We start from the raw sequence: 21,042 nt of genomic DNA, 5'->3' as shown, positions 1-21,042 counted from the left end.
TGCGCAATATTCACCTGCTCCTCGTTCCGGGCGCCGCTCTGTCTTCAGCGTCTTCTGCAGTGACACTCAGGTCAGAGGGCGCAGTGACGTGGTTAGTGCGCGCCCTCTGCCTGAACGTCAGTGCAGAAGACGCTGAAGATGGAACGGAACGAAGTCAGGTGAATATTGAAAGTGCCGGGGGGCCTGAGCGACGGAGAAGTGAGTATGTGATTTTTATTATCGGGCCATCATAAACTTTATGGAGCATTATATGGGGCTCCTGATTCAATATGGATATTCAAAAACACTTAACCTACTGATGTCTCAATTAATTTTACTTTTATTGGTACCTATTTTTACTTTTGATATTTACCGGTAGCTGCTGCATTTCCCACCCTAGGCTTATACTCGAGTCACTAAGTTTTCCCAGTTTTTTGTGGCAAAATTAGGGGGGGGGGGTCGGCTTATACTCGAGTATAAACTGTGACTACAATATAGGAACATAACTACAATATGAGTACACATTTGCCATCACCACATCCATAACGACCCAAGCTCTGAAAAAATAAATAAACCAAAGCAAAGATGCTCAAAAGATGTTTAGAAAAAAAAATGTTACCACTAAAAATGTCCCTTTGTCCTTTAAAGAATGTGGCTCCCCAAATTAAATTTTTTTCTATATGCAGCCCATATACCCAGCAGTGTTTTAGACTCCTGGCTTAACTGTTGTCCTGATAGTATATCCAGTTTGTAGTGCCTAGAGAAGGTGGTTAGACTAGACCAGGTTGCAGCCCTACAAATCTGGTCCATAGAGGTTCTGGTCCTCAGCCCATGACACAGACTCCCCTTTTTAAGTGTGCAATGATGTTCATTAGACTCCTTCCATCCCGATTGGTATGTCAGGGATATAGTTGAATTGATCTACCCGGCTAAAGTCCCTTGTGAGGCTTTTTTGCCCCTGAATGCTGCACAAACATTTGAGTCCTGTCTCCAGGGCTCCATAGCTTTCAAGTAACGCATCACCGATCTGCTTACATTCAGCATATGGAATAATTTTTCTTTCATTCCTTTGAGTAGAGATAGGCGAACCAGAACAGTAAAGTTCAGTGCCCGTGCCGAACACCTACTGTTCGGACACCAAACACTGACTTCACCAGGACGTCCATGTTACTGTTCAGGTTCGCTTCCCCAACCCCCCCCCCCCACCACTACCAACACTGGGTGTTTGTTGAGCTGTCATGCGCCTCACATGGGCAACATGGTGGCTCAGTGGTTAGCACTGCAGCCTTGCAGTGCTGGAGTCCTGGGTTCAAACCCCACCCAGGACAACATCTGCAAAGAGTTTGCATGTTCTCCCTGTGTTTGCGTGGGTTTCCTCCGGGTATTCTTTAGACTGTGAGCCCCATTGGGGACAGCGATGATAATGTGTGCACTGCGGAATATGTTGGCGATATAAAAAGAAATGATATCACAGAGGGGCAAAAACTGCTTCGGATCGGAGGTAAAATCATTACCACCGGACAGCCACAGTTCCCATGCATCCTGTCAAATGACAGTGTGAGCCCGCAGTTGTGAGCGGAGGTAAAAATTTTACCTCTGGTCACTGGCGTCAGCTGATGGGACTAATTGCTCCTATCAGCCTACGCCCGTGCTCTAAATCCAAAAAACTCAGCGTGGGTTTCCCTGTATTTTTGATAACCAACCAGGCAAAAATGATAGCTGCGGACTGTAGCCCTCAGCTTTAGCAAGGCTGGTTATCAAGAATAGAAGGGTCCCCATGATGTATTTTTAATTATTTAAATAATTTTAAAAAACTGCATGCTTTCCCCCATTTTTGACAACCAGCCAAGCTAAAGCTGACAACTGGAGGCTACTATTCTCAGGCTGGTAAGAGGACATTGATATTGTGCCCCCCGCCCCTAAAAATAGCAGCCCACAGCTGACCCAGAAATGGTACATCTATAAGATGTACCAATTCTGGCGCTTTGCCCGGCTCTTCCCACTTGCCCTGTAGCAGTAGCAAGTGGGAGTAATATGTGGAGTTGATATCACCTTTATACTGTCAGGTGACATCAAGCCCACGGCTTAGTAATGGAGGGGCATCTATAAGATGCCTATCTTTTACTAATACTGTAGTTATATTGTAAATAAACACAGCAAGTACAAAGTCTTATTTGAAATAAAAACAAAACACACTTCCTTTATTTAAAAATAGCAGTTACATTTACCTAACACCCATTCCATTGAATCAATTGTCTCCTAAAAAAAAATATAAAACAACAATATCCCTCACCTGTCCGTCATTCTGTCCCACGCTGTAATCCATGTCTGGGGATTACTAGTTTTTAACCTGGACAATGCCAAAATGTGGGATTTTGTTTTATATTTTTTGTTTGATTACAGGAGATGAGGGATTCAATGGAATGGGCGTTTGGTGAGTATAACTGATTTAGGTTATTTATAAATAAAAAGAAAAGTGTGTTTTGTTTTTAATTCAAATAAAAGACTTATACTTGCTGTGTGTTTACAATATAAGAGGAAGGGAAGAGGACATATCAAAATGTGAGTCGAAGAGGAACCCTAAAAATAATGTGGGTGTCCAGATGTAGATCAGACTTCCCAGTTTATGCACCATCCTAGATTTTTTAGTGTGCGGATAGTCAGGGCTAGATGTTGATTGAGATTGGCCGCTCAATCTGCCACCAGGAGATCACTCAGGTACGTGACGATTCGTTTTTCTCAAGAAGGCAGCCACCTCTGTCATTATCTTTGTGAATATGTGAATATGAGGTGCCAAGGACAGGCCGAACAGTAGGCACTGAAATTGGTGGATTACTCCCTGACATTCCAGTGCAAATCTCAGGAACTGTTAGTAGATTGGATGGACATATGAGCCTCAGATCTAATGTGCACATTACAGAATCCCCCCTTATTAGTGGAATGACTGATTTTATAGTCTATTTTTAATTTTCTGTACTCAACCCACTGATTTAGGTTTATAAAGATACGGTAATTGTCACGAATTTCAATTTGTGTGTTTCCTGTCCCTAGAGGACGAGAAGGACTACCTCCTGTTGTGCTGTCATGAGTGGCAATCTTAGCTACATGGCAAGGCGGATAGCTATTTGTCTCAAGGAGCACAGAGCCACTAAGTACTAGAAGGGCAGAGTCCCCCCCCCTCAAGTGACCCTATTTTGGAAATTATACACCTTTGGGAATTTATTTACAGGTGTAGCGATGATTTGACTCCATGAGTGTTCCAGAAACATGCAGCAGTCTCCATGCATGTGTTACTGTCACACAGCTGTAACACATGCAGCAGTGGTGCCCAACAGCTGATGACCAGGATCGCTCCGATTAGCCAGCATACAAAGGTAGCTATTCAGGAAGCGCTATAGCTATTCAAATAAGCTCTTATCCAGAGCTATTCGCTCATCCCTAGTAGTTACCTTACCAGCAGGGCTGAGGAGTCGGAGTTCGTTTTGGTTGGAGTCAGTAGAAATGTACCGACTCCAGCTTTAAAAAAAAAATGTATTAATATTTAATAATTGAACTTTTATATGAATTTTATAAATGTTACTCAAATATATATGTTCTATCAAACTATGAACAACAGTGATAAGCAGTTCTGCTGGAGATAGAGACATTTCTTAGGATACCGTTACACTAAACGATTTACCAGGGCCGCGCTTAGTAACCCGATGTTTACCCTGGTTACCATCGTAAATGTAAAAAAAAAAACAAAAAAAACAGTACATACTCACATTCCGGTGTCAGTCAGGTCCCTCGCCGTCTGCTTCCCACACTGAGTGCCGGCCGTAAAGTAAAAGCAGAGCACAGCGGTGACGTCACCGCTGTGCCCTGCTTTCCGGCCGGCGCTCACAGTCAGTGCGGGAAGCAGACGGCGAGGGACCTGACGGACACCGGAATGTGAATATGTACTGTTTGTTTTTTTACATTACGATGGTAACCAGGGTAAACATCGGGTTACTAAGCGCGGCCCTGCGCTTAGTAACCCGATGTTTACCCTGGTTACAAGCGAACGCATCGCTGGATCGGTGTCACACACACCGATCCAGCGATGACAGCGGGAGATCCAGCGACGAAATAAAGTTCCAAACGATCTGCTACGACGTACGATTCTCAGCGGGGTCCCTGATCGCTGCTGCGTGTCAGACACAGCGATATCGTATGGATATCGCTGGAACGTCACGGATCGTACCGTCGTAGCGACCAAAGTGCCACTGTGAGACGGCACCCTAACTTCTTGTGTATCACTGTTTTCCACTGCCCTTATCTAATCTTATAATTGGTTAACCTCATGCTGCCCAAACCCCCCTACTTACAATGTATGAAACTGAAAGTGAAAATGTGTTGCAAATTCTTAGTAGTAAAGCTCCTCCTCTAGACTAGATGTTTACTAGGTGTGTGTCTTCCAAGCATCTCACAGCTGCTACTCAGAAGAGGAAGACTTAAGGTACCTTCACACAAAACGACTTTGTAACGATATCGCTAGCGATCCGTGACGTTGCAGCGTCCTCGCTAGCGATATCGTTTAGTTTGACACGCAGCAGCGATCAGGATCCTGCTGTGATGTCGCTGGTCGCTGAATAAAGTCCAGAACTTTATTTGGTCGTCCGATCGCCGTGTATCGTTGTGTTTGAAAGCAAAAGCAACGATACCAGCGATGTTTTACACTGGTAACCAGGGTAAACATCGGGTTACCAAGCGCAGGGCCGCGCTTAGTAACCCGATGTTTACCCTGGTTACCAGCGTAAAAGTAAAAAAAAACAAACAGTACACGCTCACCTGCGCGTCCCCCAGCGTCTGCTTCCTGACACTTACTGAGCGCCGGCCCTAAAGTGAAAGCACAGCGGTGACGTCACCGCTGTGCTGTTAGGGCCGGAGCTCAGTCAGTGTCAGGAAGCGGACGCCGGGGGACGCGCAGGTGAGCATGTACTGTTTGTTTTTTTACTTTTACGCTGGTAACCAGGGTAAACATCGGGTTACTAAGCGCGGCCCTGCGCTTAGCAACCCGATGTTTACCCTGGTTACCCGGGGACCTCGGCATCGTTGGTCGCTGGAGAGCGGTCTGTGTGACAGCTCCCCAGCGATCAAACAGCGACGCTGCAGCGATCGGCATCGTTGTCGCTATCGCTGCAGCGTCGCTTCGTGTGAAGGTACCTTAAGTAGTATTATCCTTTCAACAAACTTTGCATCAGTTAACTGAGTACATGAGGAATAACAGTATTACTGACCACTATATCAGTTGTACGACCTGGCAATAATTTTGTACAATTGTTTTTAGGAAAAACAATTGTCATTTGGATTGTGAATGCAGAATTAAAAACCTGAGAATGTCAAAGAAGCGTCACAATAAATCAGCTGTATTTGAACATTTCACCATCACTCAAGATAGAAAACATTATGTCTGTCAGTGTATGACAAATGATCCAGACGAAAACAAATCCTGTGAAGCCAAGATCAGTGCATATTCAGGCAAAGATAAAAATGCTCCTACCAGAGCTTCTAATCTAAAGAGACATTTACAGCGCTTTCATCCAGAAGTAATTAAAGTAGTGGATGAGAAAGACTGCATCCAAACCAATGAACCAGTGCCCAGCTCTTCCAGCCAAAGGAGCAGAACTTTGCAGCCATCAGTTGCAAGATATTTTGTCAGTGACAAAGTTACTGTGAAAATGACAGATAAATTTAAAAAACAGATCATAGAGCTTGTTGTAAAGGATAGTGTGCCTATTTCATTATTTTCACAACCAGCTTTTATGTGTCTGAATGGGGAAATGGCCCGCAAGCTTGGTGTCTCTCTGGAGAGAGAATTAGAAAATTAGTAATCGAAGCAGCTTTTAAACAAAAGGAAGAACTTAATAAACTCTCAAGGGACGCTTTCTGTTTCTTAAAATGGATGCCTGCACACGTCACAGAGAGAACTATTTTGCCATCAACGTCCGATTTGTTTGTGACAAAAATGAAATAGTTACCAAGACATTGGCAGTAAAAGACACCAAAGCTCATCACACCAGTGAGTTTCTCCAGGTCTTGGTGGAAAAGGTTCTGCAAGACTATAAACTTAAAAAAGAGCAAGTTCTTTCTGTCGTAACTGACAATGCTTCAAATATAATAAGTACTATTAAGCTAATGAATGAGTAATGATGGTGACCAGCAGCTAGAAGAACATTCTGGGTCCACAGACACAAATGTTTGAAATAGAGGAACACAGTATTGTAACTGAGGAGCAAACTGAAGTTGCTTCAGATGAACAGCAACATGATCGTTTAGATGATCTTGTTGAAACTGTGTCAATATGTTCTTTCATTCATCACATGCGCTGTGTTGTGCATACGCTACAGCTGGCTATAAGAGACAGTCTGCAAGAAGGACATGCTGCTGCACTGATTGGCAAGGTGAGAAAATTGGCTACTGTTGCCAGAACCCCTAAAGTTGACTCAATTTTGAAGAGACGTGCTGGAAAAGTGGCAATTATTGATCAAGCCACACGATGGGGCAGTACTTAATGATTCAGCGCTTGGTTGAACTGAAAACCTTTCTTGTAGACATGGCTAACCCTCAACTGACACTAAATGAAAGTCAGTGGAATCAGGTGACTGAGCTGGAAAAATTGCTAGAGCACCCATTTACAGTGACTAAAAAAATTACAAGCAGAGGACTTAACTCCAGGTATTTTCTTAAAGGAGTGTAAGAACATGATGTTTCGCCTGTCCCAAAGAGGAGGGTTAATTGCAAGTGGCATTGCTACATCAATGAAACGGAGAGAGGAGCTACTAATACAAAATAACATTCTTTTGGCAGCTGTTTATGTAGACCCAATGCATCGGATTCTTCTAGATGATCAACAGCTAACTAAAGGAAAAGAAGCTCTGTTTGAAATAGCAGTAAGGATGAAAGGGTTGCAGAACAGTCAGGAGGAACAAGAAGAATTTGGTCGTCCTGCCACATCTTCACCCTCATCAACTGATGAAGAATTTAATTTCGAAAAATATTTGGATCACAAGGACCGTGCAAAGCGTTCCCGCATAGAAGAGTCATCCCCACCAAAGAACACAGCCAGTACATTTCAGCAGAATTTTTCATGCGCACTAAAAGAAATTGAGAAATTTGACCATTCATCAAAAATAACAGTGCAACAAACGATTCCTCTGTATCCTGACATTGTCAGAGATGTTGCCCGAGTGGTTACTGCTTTGCCACCAACCCAAGTTAGTGTAGAGAGGTTGTTCTCTGCTCTCAAAATAATTAGATCAGATTTGAGGGCATCCATGAAGGAGGATCTGACAGAGGCAATACTTTTTCTGAGGACAAATTTATAGATTTCTTCTTATTAACTGCATAACAGTGTTTATTGCATATTTACTTACAAGAGTTTAGAAAAGTTAATAAAAGTTAGTTGCTATATTCTAATTGTATTCTAATAAATATAGTTTTTGCTCTAAGTGGTCTGATTACTTATATGATGGTGAGAAACTGAATAAGCACGATGTTAATATTTTACAACAGTAAATTTATTGTTACGAATTGGCCATTTATGGAGCCGGTGTCGGAGCCGGAACCTGATAAAATCCAGGAGTCGGAGTCGCAACTGTGGCTTACCGACTCCACAGCCCTGCTTACCAGATACAAATATAGTGGAACAGACTGCATTAAAAAGGACCTAGCGCAAGTTAAGCTTGGATACATATATACCCTGCGGAAAAAATAAAGGCAACACTAAAATCCCACATCCTAGATATCACTGAATTAAATATTCCAGTTGCAAATCTTTATTCATTACATAGTGGAATGTGTTGAGAATACAAAAATGAATGTAAATCAAAAATATTATCCCATGGAGATCTGGATTTAGAATGATAATCAAAATGGAAAATCAAATTACAGGCTGATCCAACTTCAGTGGAAATGCTTTAAGATAAGAAAATGGTGCTCAGTAGTGTGTACCTCCATGTGCCTTTATGACCTCCCTATACCTGGGCATGGTCCTGATGAAGCAGTGGATGTTCTCCCGAGGGATCTCCTCCCAGACCTGGACTAAAGCATCCGCCAACTCCTGGACAATGTGGTCCAACATGGCGTTGGTGGATGGTGCGAGACATGATGTCCCAGATGCATTTGATTGGATTCAGGTGCGGGGAAAGGGCGGGCCAGTCCATAGCTTCAATGCCTTCATCATGCAGGAACTGCTGACACTTCAGCCACATGAGGTCTGGCATTGTCATGCATCAGAATGAACCCAGGGCACCTGCATTTGGTCTCGCGATGGGTCTGAGGATCTCATCCCAATACCTAATGGCAGTCAGGCTACCTCTGGTGAGCACATGGAGGGCTGTGCGGCCCTCCAAAGAAATGCCACCCCACACCATTACTGACCCAATGCAAAACTGGTCATGCTGGAGGATGTTGCAGGCAGCAGAAAGTTCTCCACGGCGTTTCCACACTGTCACGTCTGTCAGATTTGCTCAGTGTGAACCTGCTCTCATTCGTGAAGAGGACAGAGCGCCAATGTCAAATCTGCCACTCTGTTCTCTGGCAAATGACAATCACCCTGCAGAGTGTTGGGCTGTTCGCACAACACCCACTTGTGGACGTCAGGCCCTCTGTTTCTGACAGTTTGAGCAGACATTGAAGCTAGTGGCCTGCTGGATGTCATTTTGCAGGGCTCACACTGCTCCTCCTTGCACAAAGGAGGAGGTAGAGGTCCTGCTGCTGGGTTATTGCCCTCCTATGGCCCCATTCAAGTCTCAATGTATCTGCTCCATTGTCTGGACACTGCTGACAGACAGCTATCATTCTTGCCACACCTTGCATTAGTGTGTCATTCTGAATGAGCCGCATTACCTTAGCAACTTCTGTGGGTGTAGACTCAGCCTCATGCTACTGTACAGTAGCTCTTAGGGTGAGAGCTATGACAAAATGCAAGTGTCCAAACCAGCCAAATAGGATGAAAACAGAAAATGCAAAACGGGTGTTGAGGCTGTAAGCACAGAGTCCTACAGTGGAGAGGTGTTTGCAGCAAAATACAGGTTACCTTTTGTTCCCTTAAAGTGATATGCACTTAATTTCTGTACTTACAGTATTGCATCTCTCCAGTGTGGATCTGACACTCTGTCTCTATAATTTTAATATTATTCACTATTGACACTAATTTTCTGTATTCTGAGATGCTGAGTGTCGTTTTCCTCATGAAGTTATGCATATGCTAGGGGACTCTGTAAGAACATGCACTTTGATTAAACTTCCTGCTGCATGTTGCTCTTCCCATCCACTAAAATATAAGTAAATAGACAGTTGACAGAAAAGGGGAAAGGGTGGGGGGGATAACTACTAGATTATCCCTATGGTGCTACCTCGTTGCAGGGTCAAATAGGGCCACCAAGGGTGAGCTAACATTGTGCAGGAGCGCCATATGTTTTATTAGGGTGTCAACCTCCACCGCAAGGTAGGGTAACCACTATACCAAAATTAGGGCGAGTACTTCTATTGCTCATTTCTGTGACCTACCCATGCTTAAGAAAAAGGATTTAGGAGTGCAGAATTTGCTGGATTTCTTTTGGGGGATGAGGAGCCATAGTGCTTTTCCATCTCCAGATCCTTTTTGCTAGCAGTAACATGGAAGCCCCAATAGCTCCATTTACAGATGGAAGGACCAGAGTGGGGATTTTTTGTGGATTGAGTTGAAGCTTATGGGGAAAATTTACATAAGGTTTGGGATCATTTACCCTGACCTCTACACTGACCACTTTAGGGTTTCCACCTAAATCTGAGTGACACGATTTAGATGAAACCCCCAAGGGATTCATTCAGTATAATGAAGTTACTCTGGGCTCCGTCTGACCTCTGTTCAGCGGAGTCCTTTGCAAAAGTGCACAAAACTCTGGCAAACAACGCTTTTATGCAATCCTAAAAAGACACACTGCCAGATCACATGTCAGACGGCATCCAAAGTACCTCCATCTGCCTTTTATAACACACAAATTTACACGGAAACTCTGGTGTACGTGTTCAGCGTAGAACGCAAACTTACCGCGACATTTGGGAAACAGAATGAACAAATCAAATGCAGGGGTGAAGAATTGGTTTTATTTATTTTTTACTCCATTCCAGCGATTAGATTACTAATCTTCTGAAGGTCGGTGCAATTACAAATATATCAGATTTCTTTTTTGTTTGGCTGCTGTCACACTAAAAAAATGCTTTTTATTGCACATTGCCATATTTTGAGAACTATAATTTTTCCATATTTCTGCCGACAGTCATGTGAGGGCTTGTTTACAGGATGAGCTGACGTTTTTATTGGTGCTGTTTTTGGTCAGTTGACAGGTTTTGATTGCTTTTTATTCTGATTTTTGAGGCAGCAGAATGAACAAAAACCAGCAATTCAGGATTTTTTTTTTTATTCCATTCGCTGTGTGGTGAAACTGATAAGGCAGCTATTCTTCGAGTCACTACGATTACAGAAATACCACATTTATATCTTATGTTTTAGTGCTTTTACACTAAATTTTTATAGTACAATATATTTTCGCATCGCTTTATTCTGAGAGCTAAAACTTATTTTTCCGCTGATGGAGCGGTATGCTTGTTTTTGGGAACAAGATGACATTTTCAGCAGTATCATTTTTATTTATATTTGTTTTTTTTCATTTTATTTCACTTTATTCCAACAATAAATAAATCAATGTTTTTCCTTTTTAATATTTTTTTTACGGCGTTCACTGAAGGAGTTAACTAGCTTGACTTCTAGATTGGGTTGCTCTGGAAGCAGCAATACCAAATAAGTACTTTTTATTAGTTTATTTCACATTTAAAAAAAAAAAAATTTTACATTAAAATGAATTAGTGTAATTTTATAATTTTTTTTTTTTTTAACTTCTTAGTCCCTTTATGGGACTAACTTTTACTTTGATTCCAGGTACAATGCATTGCAATGCACTATATCTATACTGAATGCTTATGAGATCATGCTGCGAGTATGCTTTCTGTAGCTTGGTGACCCAGGGGTCATGACAATGATCGGGCCATGCCGATCTGAAGGCAGAGGGAGCTCCCGTCCCCCTGAATGTTGCAATCTAGCGTAGCATTTAGTGGGTTAGCCAGGAGCAGCACTGACACTGCTCATGATAAGTGAAGCTCAGCCACTGGCACCTCTGAGCTCCTGCACAGATCGGGCAATAATTGCTGATATTTCAGCATCTCCTGCGCGATCACAGATCTGGGGGGCAGGGACCGACAGCATGGGTCTCTGCACCTCTTCCCATGCCTCATTTATCGGCCACTGAACCGTCACTGCATGTTTACACACGACGGACATAGCACGTCATAGTGCAGGAACTGACACCCACTCATGACGTGCTGTCAGTAGCTGTTCATAAAGAAGTTAATGAGATTCTCGTGATTCCAGACAGCCTGGGAGGGTCTTTATGTTGAGCTCTGCTTACATATGCACCCTTATGGGCTTATGATAGGCCACTGATCCTTCACTGACATGCCCTTTATTTTACATAATGCATATAATGTGAGCTTTAGGGTGCGTGTCCACTGTCCGGATTTACGGTGCTTTGGATGGAGCGGAAAACCAGCTCCACCCCCTTCTATACGCGCGGTTATTCTAGATGTGTTCATTGCAGACATCAGGAATCTCTGCACCCTATGCATAGTGCCCTGTGATTTACCTTGCGGCGACGGAGCGTCGGCGCAAGGTAAACAGACATGCGTTCTAAAAAGATGTGCTGTATATCCGTAAACGCAGGGTCGCCGGGTGCGTGTTCGCACGCATAGTGGAGACGGGATTTCATAAAATCCCCTCCACTATGCTGTAACATCTGGACGCTGCGGTTGTATGCAGCGTTCAATCTGCTAATCCAGATGTAAACCGGCCCGTGGACACATACCCTTAAGAGTTTTTTTTTTACATCCACAAAATGGCACCGGGACAGCAGCATCTATCTCTTACTGATAGATGCTACTGAGCATGTGCCGCCAATAAGTAAGATAGATGCTACTGTGAAAGCGCCATTTTGTTGGATGTAAAAAAATTTCTAAGCCTCACATTATATGCATGTAAAATAAAGTTCAGGTAAGTGAAGGATCAGTGGCTTGTCATAAGCCATACAGATAAATACCTAATCACAGCACCACATGAAGACCCCCACAGGCTACCCTGGAGCACGGGCATATTATTAACTCAAAACTGAAAATAAAGATTAAACAACCACAAGAGCGGATTTCATCACCAGGTATCATTAATCAGTATAATGGCGCCGACCTGACACTTACTGTTGCACAATCCTGCTGACAGGTTCCCTTTAACTAGTGGGAAAGTTTTATAGGTCATGTCATTCTGGACGTGCCGGTACCAAATGTGTATTTTTATTTTTTTTACATAAAATGAATTATGGTACAATCCAGCAGGGGCTGGAATTCACAGGCAGGGTGTACGTATGCACAGGGGACAGACAGCGCTCACTGCGCCTGCCCAAGGCAGGAGAAAAGAGTGCAGGCGCCTCAACATTTCAAAACAGAGCTGAGGAGGCGGCGCCAAGATTTGAGTGACGGCTGTGTGGCGTCTAAAACCTCCTGACTCCTTGACTGAAGACAAGGTATTTAGGACAAATAACACTGATTATTTCGGCAGTTACAGCACACAGAAGTAAAAGCCACCTCGTCAGAATGCAGCATTACTGCTGCACAAGGTGGCTCTTTTAGTTAAAAACGCCTTGGGGGTGGTGACAGATTCCCTTTAACTTTTCTACTTAGTCCCTAAACTTTAACTTTTTGCAGTCAAAAATAGTTATAAAGCAATGCAATGATTTAGAACGGTCAGTGCTGTGCTTACACGATCCAACAGGCTTGCTATAGCATGGTGACCTAGATCTCGTCATGACAACCTCGGGTCACCATGGCAACAGTCCTCACACAGACATTGCGGGGGCACAGATAGGGACCCCCTCTCTGCCTTCTAAATGCTGTGATCGATCTTAGGGGTCAGCCAGGAGTGGAGCAAGCACCATTCCAGGCAGTGAGTCAGCTGTAATTTTTGCTGAACAACCCGACAATCGTGTGCAGCAGGTGTGCCCGCGCAATTGCCATTACCTAGCCATACATCCTAGGTTGGAGCACTATGTATAGAGAAAATCGAGACCTATGACCATCAGCCATGGCCTGGCTTTCACAGGAGGATAGTAATGACCGTCACGGGTGTCATCCACAGACCCAACAAATGACAGCACATCAGCACCTTGCAATCACAGCTTATTTTCTCACAGGAGCCACCATCTTTCATTCATGGGAGCGTGTACAACACTGCTTTAGTGTGCACACAATCAGTAAACGCTGCAGATTGGACGCAGAGTACTACTCATGCAGCATCCAGATATTACAGCATAGTGGATGGAATTTCAAGAAATTCCATGTCCACTACGCGTTCACAGACACATGCGGAGACAGACATGCAGAGTCTTTCCAGACTGATCAGGTCTATCTTGCGGAGACGCGAGCCTCCACAAGATAAATTTCACCACAATGTATTTGACTCAGCGAAGCCACACAGTTCAATGAACACGTGCGATCAATAGCCAGCAGCGCTTTGGACGAAGCGGACATGTGCTGCCAGTTCCTGAACGTGTGCACATACCCTTAGTCACCGCACACAACCGACTATACGGTGGGCAGTGCCTGTAAGAACACCCCAGTGCTTTGACAGCTCGCAGGGAGTTTTTTTTTTTCCAGAGCTGGCTGTCAAAGTGCCAGAGCATGGATACAGTCAACGAAAGCAATGTATAGCAGTGATTAACTGCTTCCGGGAGGAGAGTTCATTTTCCTTAAGGATCTGCAGTTCCAGTAAAAAGGACAGCACCAGAACGCCTGTTACCTTCAGGTAACTAGCCTTTATTAAAGTGCTGGGATAGGAGGTTTGTCTAGCAGCCCATGCAGGCGCTTGGCTGGGTACAGCAGCCAGGCTCCGGCTGTGGATGCACGGGCACAACCCTCATTGTTTTACATTAGAAGAGACGCTTCAGGTTTACTTTTCTAAAAGTGGAAAACCCCCATGAAAGAATTCTCAGTATAATATACTAACCTGGCCCTTCAATGCTAACTTGTACATCCGTTATATCTTCTTCATTTGGAATGATTTTTATGCCTTCGGGAGGGTCAGATGTCAAAGTAAAGACCTCTTTGTAAACCTGGCGAATTATATGTGGAGGCAAGTTTTCAACGTTTGAATTCTGCAAAGAGAAAGCAAAAGAAAACCCCATTAGTATTATATCAAATGGAGGAGTAACAATTCACACCAAAACATGCAAACTTCTAGTGCAGCTAAAACCTGAAAAGATTCTTTAGAGAAACTAGATATTTGCTGCTTTAGTTTTCTGTAATGTTCTGCTTCAGCTGCAGTCCGATAAAGAGAACCTGCCATGACAGTATGGAGTCCGCACTGAGCCCCTCTGATGGGAGCACATTAACTTTATTCCCACTGGCAGTCTCACCCTTTGTCACCGCTCAGTGTATCGACTGTACCCACGACCCCAGCACCCTAATGCTGAGCTGGCTGTCCCTCAGTGTGGGGGTCACAGGTGCAGCCACCACCTTCTATACACTGAGCTGTGACTGAAGCCAAATGCTGCTGGCAAGAATAAAGCCAATTTCCTCCCGGCAGAGGGGATCTCATTTCAGGCACTGCAAGGTGTCAGATTACTATTAACCTGTAGATTAACCCCAAATTGGCAAATTAATAGCGTTATTTTACATGAGAGGTGCCCATTAAAAAATTTCAATCCGTGCTGCTCTTTCCTTCCCCAGGTGCAACATTGAAATTGTAAAGGCTTCCAGGTTCTAGCATTGGCTGCAGGGCCTTCGTCTCGCAGCCAATCAGTAAGCTCTGCTAGGGTCACCAGAAATCCCCCCTCAGAGGACGTGACGTCAGCACCGCAGCCAATGCCGGACAGCAGCAGCGGAGACTTGCAGGCAGACCTGGGGAAGGAGAGTATGGCACAGAATTATATTTTTCAACAAACTGAAGAGGGGGAACGAAAGACTGAAGGGGCAGTGTTTATAGTTGTCAAAAGAAGCCTAAGGGCATGTGCACACGTAGATGGAAGCTCTGGATTTTTCCGCACCTGTTTTGAGAAATCTGCAGGTAAACAGCACTGCGTTTTACCTGCGGATTTATAGGGCCACTGTCACCCCCCTCCAGACGTTATAAACTAAAAGAGCCACCTTGTGCAGCAGTAATGCTGCAGTCTAACAAGGTGGCTCTTTTAGTTTTTGCTTCTGTTATTCCCTCAATAAAGCGTTTTATAATTTTCCCTAAATACCTGTCTTTGTACCTGGAGGCAGGTCCGAAGCCTCCTTTGTGAAGCGCCCAACTGCCGTCACTCATCTCTTCTGGGGCGATGGTCGCCGCCCCCTGCGCGCTGTTCTTAAATCCGGCGCCTGTGCGTGCCTGGGGCAGGCGCAGTGTTCATTGCGACTGATGCCGGGTGCCTGACTGCGCCTGTGCGGTCAGTGCGGCCACCCTGTTGCTGAATCCCCGCCCCGCAGTGTTATGCATTATGCACAGTGCGGGGCTGGGATTCCTGGGCATGCGCACTGCGCTGTTCAGACGCTCCCCCGCCTTCCAGCGTTGCCCGAATATACAGGTTTCCTTGCCGACGTTTTGGAACAGCCACAAAGAACAACGCTGAAAGGCGGGGGACCTGGGGAGCGTCAGACAAGCGCAGTGCGCATGCCCAGGAATCCCAGCCCCGCACTGTGCATAATGCATAACACTGCGGGGCGGGGATTCAGCAACAGGGTGGCCGCACTGACCGCACAGGCTTAGTCAGGCACCCAGCATCAGTCGCAATGAACACTGCGCCTGCCCCAGGCACGCACAGGCGCCGGATTTAAGAACAGCGCACAGGGGGCGGCGACCATCACCCCAGAAGAGATGAGTGACGGCAGTTGGGCGCTTCACAAAGGAGGCTTCAGACCTGCCTCCAGGTACAAAGACAGGTATTTAGGGAAAATTATAAAACGCTTTATTGAGGGAATAACAGAAGCAAAAACTAAAAGAGCCACCTTGTTAGAATGCAGCATTACTGCTGCACAAGGTGGCTCTTTTGGTTTATAACGGCTGGAGGGGGTGACAGTGGCCCTTTAATGCGGTTTTTGTGCGAATTCCTATTATGGAACAGGTGTAAACCGCTGCGGAATCCACACAAAGAATTGACATGCTGCGGAAGAAACAAGGCAGCATTTCCACGCTGTATTTTCCGCAGCATGTGCACTGCGGATTTTATTTTCCATCGGTTTACATGGTACTGTACAACGCATGGAAAACTGCTGCGAATCCGCAGGGTCAAAACCGCTGCAGATCCGCAGCAAAATCCGGAACGTGTGCACATACCCTAAGAGTTCTTACTGCTTATTTATACACTGGTCAGTAATCGCATCAGCAGCTTGGATTCAGGGAACATGCTGCCCGAGAGTCAGGCGCAACCAAGGAGACCGCCCGCAACAGGAAAGTGGCACCGCATGCAGCACTACTAGGGAACACACCCGGCAAATACGGCGTCGGCACCCCAACAATGCCCAGCTGGCACATGTACACACATCGGGGCCCAGCCAGGACCCTGTCATATGAGGAGGCCGCAGGAATGAGCAGTCAGACAATGGGAGACTCCGCAGGAGGCCCGTGCACACACACTCACCATGCCGCAGGAGGTTACGGGCTGCCACAGAAGATACCGCGCTCTCCTCCGGTGTGTACAGCGCTCCAGTAAGGGGAATCCGGAAACAAGGGCCTGGTAGCAGCTAACGAGAAGGAAATGGAAGTGACGCTGATGCCAAGCTGGGGCCTAGCTTACACTTACGTCCGTAGACGTTCTTCTCCAATTCGTAAGCTCACGGGCCCCTCCCCTTACCGTGCAGCCTGGTCTCCCAACACCCAGGCCTCCCGTGCTAGCCTTGGCTCCCCGGCACTAAGCCTCCACGGCCCACCGACACCCCTTCATATAACCTTCGTCTATTTTCTGGACACGCCCACTCCAAACCTTTCTCTCTGACCTATCAGAGAGCTGCGACGTCACACCTGTTAACCAATAGCCGTACACATAAACGAATTTTGATCCGTAGCTGCTCCTACGCAAGGAATGGCATTCACAGCGTCCAATCACAGGGTGCCGTGCAAGAGCGTGGCCTCGCACCAAAGAACGCGGCTCTGGATTGGGCGGTTTGAATATCGCAGACGACGCAGAGTGACACTGAATTGGGAATGATAATCTCCGGGCACTGCGCTATACACGTCTATAGGTATAGCAGCGCGCACGTTATACAGACACCTGACTGGTCACTGTATTAACCCTATCTGGACTCCCACCCATTCCCGATCACTGGGGGCCGACAGTAAGGCTACTTTCACACTAGCGTTAACTGCAAACTGTCACAAATCGTCTTTTTGCCGAAAAAACGGATGCGTCAAAAAAAGTGAAAAACGTATGCAACGCATACAGCATTTCGACAGATCCGTCGCAAATCCGCTAAACGGTTCCGTCGAAATACTGGATCCGTTGCATCCGTTTTTACCATCCTTTGCATCCGTTTTTACGACGGATCCGTTTTTAAAATGGGAAGCTCCCAAATTTGATTGGCTACTGGAAAATATGAAAAACTATATAGTTACTGTTTTTACAGCCCATCTTTGAGGGTTTTAGTTTTGTGGCAGCGATGGAAGGTGTACTTGGTAGGATTGCGAGTTTGGTTACCGACGTTATCTTTGAGACGAATCGCCTGGATATCATAGTGCGGGAGAAGGAGGCGGCAGCGGAAAGGCGTAGGATGCTTCTGCAGCAACGGAGACGGAGACGACTCTGGATACATCCGATTAATGAACTGCGGATGACCCGGGGTGTCCAGTCCACTCTGTACCTGGAGTTGCGGCACAATCCACACAAATTCTACAACTACGTGCGGATGAGGATGGAACATTTTGACAATTTGCTTGAAAAACTGGAGGATGTCATCCGAAGACAGGACACAAGGATGAGGCTTGCCATCACACCGGCGGAGCGGCTGATGGTGACCCTGCGGTAAGCCTCTTTTTTTTATGTCATTGCTCATATTTAATGTTATATTACATGCTGCAGACAATACTGCGCTGACATACTGCGCACTATTTTCTGCAGCATGTAATGTTTGTTTTGTTTGCGGCCATTCCACTGCTTTTTTTTAATGTCATTGCTCATATTGAATGTCCTATAACAGACTGCAGAAAATACTGCGCTGAAACATTGCGTTGCATTTTCTGCAGAATGTTTTTTTTGGGGGGGGGGTTTGTTGACATGCAACTGCTTTTTTTTATGTCATTGCTCATATTTAATGTTATATTACATGCTGCAGACAATACTGCGCTGACATATTGCGCACTATTTTCTGCAGCATGTAATTTTTGTATTGTTTGCGGCCATTCCACTATTTTACACCGGTTTCATGCAGGTTTTATTGTGTGTTCCGTCCTTAAAAAAAAAATGTTCACAGTGCCATTTATTGAAACTTTACCAGGAAACCCCCCCCCCCCCAAAAAAAAAAAAAAAAGGTTGTTGGTCTGTGCAATTTTTTCTAACCTTTTTTTTTGTTTTCAGCTTCCTAGCTACAGGTGAATCTCTGACGTCGCTCCATTACCAATTCCGGCTGGGCATTTCCACTATTTCTGGAATAATGAAGGAGACATGTCGGGCTATTTGGGACATTTTACAGCCGGAGTATATCCCCCAACCATCCATGGACATCTGGTTGAGAAGTGCAGAACAGTTTCAGCAAATTTGCCATGTCCCAAATTGTGTTGGTGCCGTTGACGGGAAACACATAAGGATTGCGAAACCGGCAGGAACAGGGTCGCAGTACTACAATTACAAGAAATATTTCTCAATCGTACTCATGGCTATTGCAGACGCCAACTGCAAGTTCCTTGCTGTGGACATAGGAGCGTAGGGCCGGTCCAACGATTCTCAAGTTTTTAAAAACTCTCCAATGGGTCGTTGCCTGTATGGAGAGACATACGATTTCCCGCCAGCCAGACCACTCCCAGGAACAAGTGAACCAGCCATGCAATATGTTTGTGTAGGTGATGAAGCGTTTTAACTCTCGCCACACCTACTGAAACCATATAGTAGCCGGGACTTAACCCGTACCAAACGGGTATTTAATTACCGCCTTACTAGAGCAAGAAGAGTAGTCGAGTGTTCTTTTGGTATATTGACGGCAAAGTGGAGAGTTCTGCTTACGGCAATCAAACTGCAAACCACAACTGTAGACGAGGTTGTTAAGGCATGTGTGGTGCTCCATAAATTTGTCCTTTCAAAGGAGCCCGTTTCCTTGGATGAAGAAGAATTGGAGACAACCTTGTGGGATTACCGCAGCAGCTCTGTTCGCTCCACAGGTTCTGTTACCAGGATGAGGGACCAGTTTGCGGATTATTTTGTGTCACCAGTCGGGCGGATTCCATGGCAAGACATGATTGTGTGACATGTTTTCCATGTGTTTTGTTTATGTAAAAATGTGTTTCTCCCCCCCCCCCCCAAAAAAAAGGTCCAAAAGTGTGGTTTTCTTGGTAATAAAACCAATATGTTAGACCTTTCACACGTCTGGTGTTTATTTTGATTTTACCTTTTTTATTAGTTACCATATTACCTTAATGAATCCACACACACAAAGAGCAGAATTTAAATCATACTTAATTTTATTTTAACTTTTTTTATTTTATTTTTCTGCCAAAAAAATAGAAATATATTAGTTATTTTCAAATTTTTTTTTATAACATTAATAAACTTGAACATAATAACATGTTTTACAAGTCTTCAAACTGTGGGGTGGAGATACAAGGGGAGGAGGGGTTGGAAGGTTGGACCACGTCGATAGGTGGGGAAACCCTACTTGGTTAGGGTGCAGTGGAAGGGGGGGTAAAAGCAGCAGGCTGACCAGAGGGGGGTGGTGTTGGGGTAGGGGGAATACTTACTGGGGAAGAAAAGCTGGGCAAGGAAGAAAACATTGGGGAAGGAATTTGGTTTGGGGGCCGGGATGGGTATGGGGACTGGGTTGGGTATTGGGACTGGGTTTGGTATTGGGGCTCGCGTGGGGTTTGGGGCTGGGTTTGGTAATGGGGCTGGCGTGGGGATTGGGGCTGGTGTGGGTATTGGGGTGTATGGTGTGGAAATGGGGCCTTGGGTGGGGCATGGTGTGGAAATGGGGCCTGGGGTGGGGCATGGTGTGGAAATGGGGCCTGGGGTGGAATTGTAGTGGAGGTGTGGGGGTAGATTGGGGTTCGTGAAGGGCCTTCAGTAGAGCATTATGGCAGGTATTCATTACCTGCATCTGTTGCTCAAAAGAAAGCTTTTCCATGCTCCTGAGCATGGATTGAAAAAAAAGATTGGCCGGAGACTGACTTACATCTGAATGCAGACTATCCAAGCGACTGCTGGTTTCATGGCTTTTCACTGATGCGTGATTGCACCATGTTGAAATCAGCAGTCACTTGCTCTCCCAAAATTTTGAAAGAGCTTTGGAAGGATGCATTCAGATGTAAGAACTCAGGAGCATAGCTCCTTTCCTGACCCCTCTGTCGCTGCCGCCACGAACCTAATGGTGGTCTAGAGGTGGCAGGATCAGAGGGGTGGGGTAAAGGGAACGCTATCTGTTGAGCATCAGATGCGAGCAAGGAAGGCTGCAATAATGCTCCACTGCTTGGGGCGGATGAAGTAGAGGGGTCAGAGGTGTGGGGCCTACCGACGTGGCCCTCGGTGGCGGACTCAGGAGGGATCGCTCCAGAGGGCGCAGAGGAAGATGCAGGCGCCCGGTGGCTGGAGAAGGTGCTGTGAAAGAAAAAAAAAAACAATTAATATATTGATATGAAAAGCCCTGACTGAAACCAAACTAAGACAGGTTAACATGGTTATTAGTGGGCTGTAGAATACTTACACTATGCTCAGCATGGTTCGCGTCAGGAAGGAGAGGGCCGGGCCATATTTATATCTGCTCCTCTTCCTTCCTGCTGAGCCA

The 21,042-nt window shown here is 45.4% G+C and overlaps 1 protein-coding gene across 2 annotated transcripts in view; it reads right to left on the bottom strand.

Moving 5' to 3' along the window:
• The window catches only part of UBE2S (ubiquitin conjugating enzyme E2 S), a 34,393-nt gene extending 17,348 nt beyond the window's left edge, over positions 1-17,045 (bottom strand). The window contains exons 1-3 of one of the 2 annotated variants that reach the window (XM_077250669.1): positions 16,914-17,045; positions 16,701-16,803; positions 14,087-14,234 (exon numbers count right to left, since the gene is read on the bottom strand). In XM_077250669.1, coding sequence (XP_077106784.1) covers positions 14,087-14,234; positions 16,701-16,703 — 151 coding nt within the window. In that variant the 5' untranslated portion in view covers positions 16,704-16,803; positions 16,914-17,045. Of the gene's footprint in view, positions 1-14,086; positions 14,235-16,700; positions 16,847-16,913 lie in introns of those variants that run through there. The other variant, XM_077250670.1, reaches the window with a different exon arrangement.
• Between the last annotated feature and the right edge of the window lie 3,997 nt (positions 17,046-21,042).

Source organism: Ranitomeya variabilis, chromosome 4 (assembly GCF_051348905.1).
Source record: "Ranitomeya variabilis isolate aRanVar5 chromosome 4, aRanVar5.hap1, whole genome shotgun sequence".
In the NCBI taxonomy this organism is placed as follows: domain Eukaryota; kingdom Metazoa; phylum Chordata; class Amphibia; order Anura; family Dendrobatidae; genus Ranitomeya; species Ranitomeya variabilis.
Note: the sequence above shows the minus strand (reverse complement) of the source record. Positions and strands in the feature narration are given on the sequence as shown.